Consider the following 6,000-nt stretch of genomic DNA (forward strand, 5'->3'; position numbering starts at 1 on the left):
AGTCACTGCACCCGTTTACCAAGAAGCTGACCAGCTTTTTAAAGATGCTGATTTAATTTTCCAGCAGGATTTGGCACCTGCCCACACTGCCAAAAGCACCAAAAGTTGGTTAAATGACCATGGTGTTGGTGTGCTTGACTGGCGGCCAGCAAACTCACCAGACCTGAGCCCCATAGAGAATCAAGAGGAAAATGAGAAACAAGAGACCAAAAAATGCAGATGAGCTGAAGGCCACTGTCAAAGAAACCTGGGCTTCCATACCACCTCAGCAGTGCCACAAACTGATCACCTCCATGCCACGCTGAATTGAGGCAGTAATTAAAGCAAAAAGAGCTCCTACCAAGTATTGAGTACATATACACTAAATGAACATACTTTCCAGAAGGCCAACAATTCACTAAAAATGTTTTTATTGGTCTTATGAAGTATTCTAATTTGTTGAGATAGTGAATTGGTGGGTTTTTGTTAAATGTGAGCCAAAATCATGACGATTAAAAGAACCAAAGACTTAAACTACTTCAGTCTGTGTGCATTGAATTTATTTAATACACAAGTTACACAATTTGAATTTAATTACTGAAATAAATTAACTTTTCCACGACATTCTAATTTATTGAGATGCACCTGTATTTGTCAGGAGTATGGACTGTCTGTGTGTTTCCATGTGCTCCCTGTGTTTCCTCATGTCCTTATTTGGGTTTTCCTGTTCCCGTCCTCATTGTGTTTATTTGAATCCAGCTGTGTTTGATTAATTATCTTATTTACTCCTTGCATTTAAGCCCTGTGTTTCCTTGAGTCTAGCGTCCGCTGTTATATGTCATTTTATGTGCTCCGTGTCGCCTACGTTCCCTGTGTTCCAGCTATTGTATAATTAAAAGACTGTTTTGTTGAAGAATTCCTCATCTCCTCGTTTTCTTGCTCCAGCGTATCGTGACATATTTAAATATACATGCATGTGTGTGTGGTTATATACATAATACAAATATTTTAATAATTTAATAATTGTAAGATTTGTTGCCCAACAATGGTTTTGTTGTACATTTGGCTGTCTTTAGACTTCTTCTGTAATTCATAAATTCTTATAAAAAAAGCATTTAAAGAATGGGATCTATTACATGTCCATAATGGAAGTGGTGTTTAACATCTATTCACAGATTGAAATGAACATTTGAAGATTCATGGCATTCCAGATCCCAGTACCGATTTCACTTCCAATTCCAATTCCAGCAGTACCAAGAAAAACAGATCCTCTAATAAAATGCATCATAGAGAACAAGTCAGAGAGACTTCGCAAATTAATAAGAGGCAGAGATGGACTGCGAGGCAGAGATATTAATGGTTTGTACCCTTTTAAAGACTGGAAAGATGATGTTACTCCATTAACAGCAGCAGTTTTATGCAGAAATGAAGAAATCTGCTCTTTTCTACTTAAAAAGTTGGCTGATCCAAACAAACACTCAACAAATGGACAAACTCCTCTACAATATGCTGCTTTAACTGGAGTTCCACTGAGTATCGTGAAAATATTACTTGCAGCAAAAGCTGATCCAGATGGATATCAATTCTTTACTCCATTGCAATATGCTGTTCATCAAAACCGTGAAGACATTGTGAAAGCACTTATAGAGGCTGGAGCTTCACCTGAAATTAACTATGGGATGAATCCTGAGCTTGATAAAAAAGTGGAGAGAATGATTTGTGGATTGTCTTCACAGAGTCAAGAGTTTGATAAAGTACATCAGTTTTTCTTTCTTTCTTGTGCTGCACGAACAAAAAGTGAGATAGAAGTTTTCAGAATCTATGAGGGAAATTTCTTTCAAGAGCATCCTTTAATTCACACAATTCTGTTTGAGGTGTATTTTGGTGTCATTGGTCCAAGTTCAGAGCTGTATCGTCAGAGCGCCATCAAGTGGTTAAAAGATACAAAGAATGCAGACAGATACATTGAGGGAGTCATCAAACGCTTCCCAAGAATCCCTCAGAAACACTGGCCAGTTGCACTGAACTGCTTATATGCTGCTTTGTGTGTCAGTGAAAGTGTTTCTCCTCAGATATTCAGTGATCTTGTGCCAATGCTAACAAACAGTCTTCAGCACTCTGGAAATCCACAAGGAGAAAGAGTCAATCATCTGATACTAAATATACTCAATGTCATGATGCAGAAGACGTCTGAGCAGAAACTGGGATTGAATCATTCTGTCTATGAGAAAATGTACAAAAGTCTATTGCCTCTCACTCATCCTAATTATTCAAGTGTAATTAGAGTTTGGACTTATGGACTGTTTGTCTATATATATGACATTGCTCCTGAACTTGTAGCATTGTCCTATATCCCAGAGATGATCCTTAACACTGCAGAGATAGAGATGGATGAAGTCATGAAAAAGAAACTGCAAAAGTTGGATGAATCACTCAGACATCCAGCAGGTTCAAGTGCAGTGGATAATTTATGCGAGGAGACTGCAGCTCTGTTAACAAGCAGGAAGAAGAAGAAAAAAAAAAAGAAAAAAATCCAGCAAGAAGTGGAATCACAAGAAGGTGACGGTAAAGAGGAACCATTTCCAGACATTGTAGTAACATCCATTGAGGAATCAAATTCAAGTGTGCAGCCGTTCACACGACCTGATGAGAACTCAAGAAGGTGGCATCAAACCAGCCACCGTTGGAGGTCCAAGCTCGAGAAGATAGCTAACATTGATGCTAGCAAAGCATATAGACTGGGAAACCTTGTTCTTGTTCTTGAACCTGAATTTCTGATTGCTAAAGGAAGTGATGGAACACAAGTTTTCCTTGGTTTGAAGGATGACGGCACTGAGGTGGCTGTGAAACGAATGAACAGGTTTAATTACCAAGACCTCAAAAATGAGGAGGAATTTCTATGGCTTCCAGAACTTGATAGTCCCTCTATTGTGAGATATGTGGACTTTGCTGAAGATATGCATTTCGGATACCTTGTTCTTCAGCTTTGTGAGTACACACTGGAGGAATATATTCAAGATCATTTACCGGACGACAGCGCTGAGAGATCTTTGGTTCTCAAGAAGCTGGTGAAGGAAGTTCTCTGCAGCTTACAGGTTTTACACGACCAGAAAACCAAAGTGCTCCATCGAGACATCAAACCCCAGAATGTCCTGATTGGTAGGAGTTAAACCTGAGAGATTAAAAATGATCAGAACCATTTATTTCTTAAAATAATTTGAAGTCTTGTTTTTTTTTTACAGACATAAATGAAAAAGCTAGATTGGCTGATTTTGGCATAAGTCGCCGACTGAAACAGGGTGAAACCACTTTACGAACAAGCATCGCTGGAACTAGATGCTGGAAGGCAAAAGAGAACATAAATGAGAAGTTCAACACTGGATACAAGAGGAGCTCCGACATTCAGGTGTGTTTTCAATATTAACCAATTAACTCAAGTTTACTCAGTGGAAATTCTGAATTAGTGGTAACACTGTAACCTGTTTGAAGGTCACTGGGATGTTAGTCTACTACATTCTCTCTGGAGGACAACATCCATTCGGTGAAGATGTGGATTGTGAGTACAACATTCTACAAGGAAGATACTCTCTGCAGCATCTGGATGATGATGTAGCGAAGGATCTCGTCGAGTGGATGATTAATGAAGATCCAAACAACAGACCGACTGTGGAGCAAACCCTCGCACACCCCTTCTTCTGGACTGATGAACGGTATATGATCTTCATGACATTTGACAAGTGAAATATAGTACAAAACGAGTGCGTTCAAGGAGCCGTTAAGTTATTACTCCCAATATGTTACTTTTAAGCTTAAAACAATCTATATTTTTAATTACTATTAATTTGTATAGTTTTCAGACACTATAGAATAGATGATATAACTGATTGTATAATGTTTCTGAAATTGTCTCAGGAAACTGCGGTATCTGAAAATATTGGGAAATGAGAAAGAGGCTGAAAACTGTCGTGATGCAGATGAGGAGCTGCTTAATGCCGTCTCAAAATACACAGAGGGGAAAAGCTTTTCTGAATGGAAGACTAAAGTCAGTAATTAAAAAAAAAACAGCTGTTAATGCCTATATTATGCCATATAATTGACCTTGCTTTTATTGTTGAAGTTTAATTGAAAGCATAAATCTTTAATTAGTAATGTGGAAAACCATTGTTCCATGTCAAAATATTGTTTTCTCAGTTGCCGTCTGAGCTCGTCCAGAAGCTGGATGGTAAGAAGAAAGCCTATCCTGAGAACACACTGGGCCTGCTGCGATTTATACGCAACCTACACGAGCATCAGTGAGTTACAGGAATAACTGACGATGGATTGTTGAATTGTAGAGAAATGTTTTATAGCAAATCCTGAGCTGGTAATGTGTTGACAATGCAACACAAATTATAAATATAGTAACAACTGATCAAATATGATCAACAGACAGAAGGAGAGAAGTATCATAGAATTGGATGAAAAATGAGTTTCAAACTCATTCAGTTTTAAGCCTTTCTTGCACAATAATTGTGTTTTGTGTGTCGTTCTCTCCACAGTAAAGCTGATGCTGTGAAAATCAACCTGATGGCGTTATTCCCTGATCTCTTTGGGAGTGTGAACTTGTTTGCCAAAGAAAGAGGATGGAACTCCAGAGAAAGTGTCATTATGGACATCAACTTGGCATCATGAACATAAAAAATCTGACATAAAATTCTGCATTCATTCCAACACAGTGACTGAGCATAAAAATTGAACTCCTACACAGTAAAGCTTTTATACAGTTTTAGTTTTTTTTCCTCAGTTACTAAAATACTGATGATTTAATCTTTCAACATAATTGAAAGTCTTGTCTTTTGTTACATAAATTGAAAAAGTGGTGGTGTTTGTTGCTATTTAGTGCTTGGGAGACAAAAAGTAAATAAAAGTGCCTTATAAGCTGGTGATCATGGGGTTATTAGAAAAACTCATGATGATGGTGTCATATAAAAATTAATCATCATTATACCTTTTGATAACCCTTTGGATAGATTTAATAGCCAGTAAATGGATTATGGGTCAGCTTGGAAAGTGTATAATAACAGTACTGGAAAATGTCTTATCAACTATAATGAACAATTTAGGCCTGCTCACAGACGGGGCTTAGCTCAATTATGACATTTTATCTTTTATAAACGTGCCTTAGGAAACATTACTGGTTAGCGTTTGCATCTTGAGACAAAAAAAAGGCACTTATATATTTTAAGATCAGTCAGTGCATGTCTCTTTCAGTTAAAACAGCTCAAATTGTGCATTTTATTCTGGGATTAGATTTAAACCTTGTCTGTGAAATTGGGAGTTAGAGTGCTAAAGCTATGCAGTAGGATTCAGAGGTTGTTATTATTATTGAATATTGTTATGTGTTAAGAAAGTTGTTATTTAGCAAACAATCTGGACAAAATATATAATGACATCTAATTTAAAACAACAAATGTTAATCTATTCCTCTCAAATCTTCTTCATACATTTCTCTTAATTTGTGTTGTTCGCCATCTACTGGTTGGATATGTTTAATGCCCCTCTACAATAAAAATAAACTATACCCCTTTATTGCATATTGTCTGAAAAATTGAGATGAAAAATTCGCTACTGAAAATTCTCAGTTTCTCGTCGACGCCCGCACTGATATTGTGAATATCGCTGCTGGTTGAGTTTGATAAACCCGGATCTTGTGCACCAGCTGACCCAGAGTAAACAGTGCTGACAGGAAGGTGAAGTTTCTGCTCTCAGTCTCCATAAAGCTCGCGAAAGCTTTGGATTTACGCACATTATTTAATCGCCGAACGCTGGAAGAGATGACCTCGTCCAAACGAAGTGAAAGTGACTGGCAAGGTTTAGTGAACGAGGTGAGCGCTGCTTTATTAAAACACGACAGTGATGAAGACCCAGGTGAAAAAGAAATATATTTAAATTGTGCTTTTTCAGACACACTTAATATATTTATATTGTACTGTACTAATTGCATATTAAATGTATTATTTTGGAACAACTTTAAGTATATTA

At 37.3% G+C, this 6,000-nt stretch overlaps 1 protein-coding gene across 5 annotated transcripts in view; it reads left to right on the forward strand.

Annotated features, from left to right (window-relative positions):
- Positions 1-5,552, forward strand: part of LOC131543325 (uncharacterized) — a 28,333-nt gene extending 22,781 nt beyond the window's left edge. For 2 of the 5 annotated variants that reach the window (XM_058780552.1, XM_058780551.1), the window contains exons 2-7: positions 1,155-3,138; positions 3,222-3,385; positions 3,469-3,689; positions 3,892-4,021; positions 4,171-4,271; positions 4,518-5,552. In XM_058780552.1, coding sequence (XP_058636535.1) covers positions 1,179-3,138; positions 3,222-3,385; positions 3,469-3,689; positions 3,892-4,021; positions 4,171-4,271; positions 4,518-4,650 — 2,709 coding nt within the window. In that variant the 5' untranslated portion in view covers positions 1,155-1,178 and the 3' untranslated portion in view covers positions 4,651-5,552. Of the gene's footprint in view, positions 1-568; positions 3,139-3,221; positions 3,386-3,468; positions 3,690-3,891; positions 4,022-4,170; positions 4,272-4,517 lie in introns of those variants that run through there. The other 3 variants (XM_058780554.1, XM_058780553.1, XM_058780555.1) reach the window with 3 other exon arrangements.
- Positions 5,553-6,000: the final 448 nt, after the last annotated feature.

This window comes from Onychostoma macrolepis, chromosome 07 (assembly GCF_012432095.1).
Source record: "Onychostoma macrolepis isolate SWU-2019 chromosome 07, ASM1243209v1, whole genome shotgun sequence".
Lineage (NCBI taxonomy): Eukaryota > Metazoa > Chordata > Actinopteri > Cypriniformes > Cyprinidae > Onychostoma > Onychostoma macrolepis.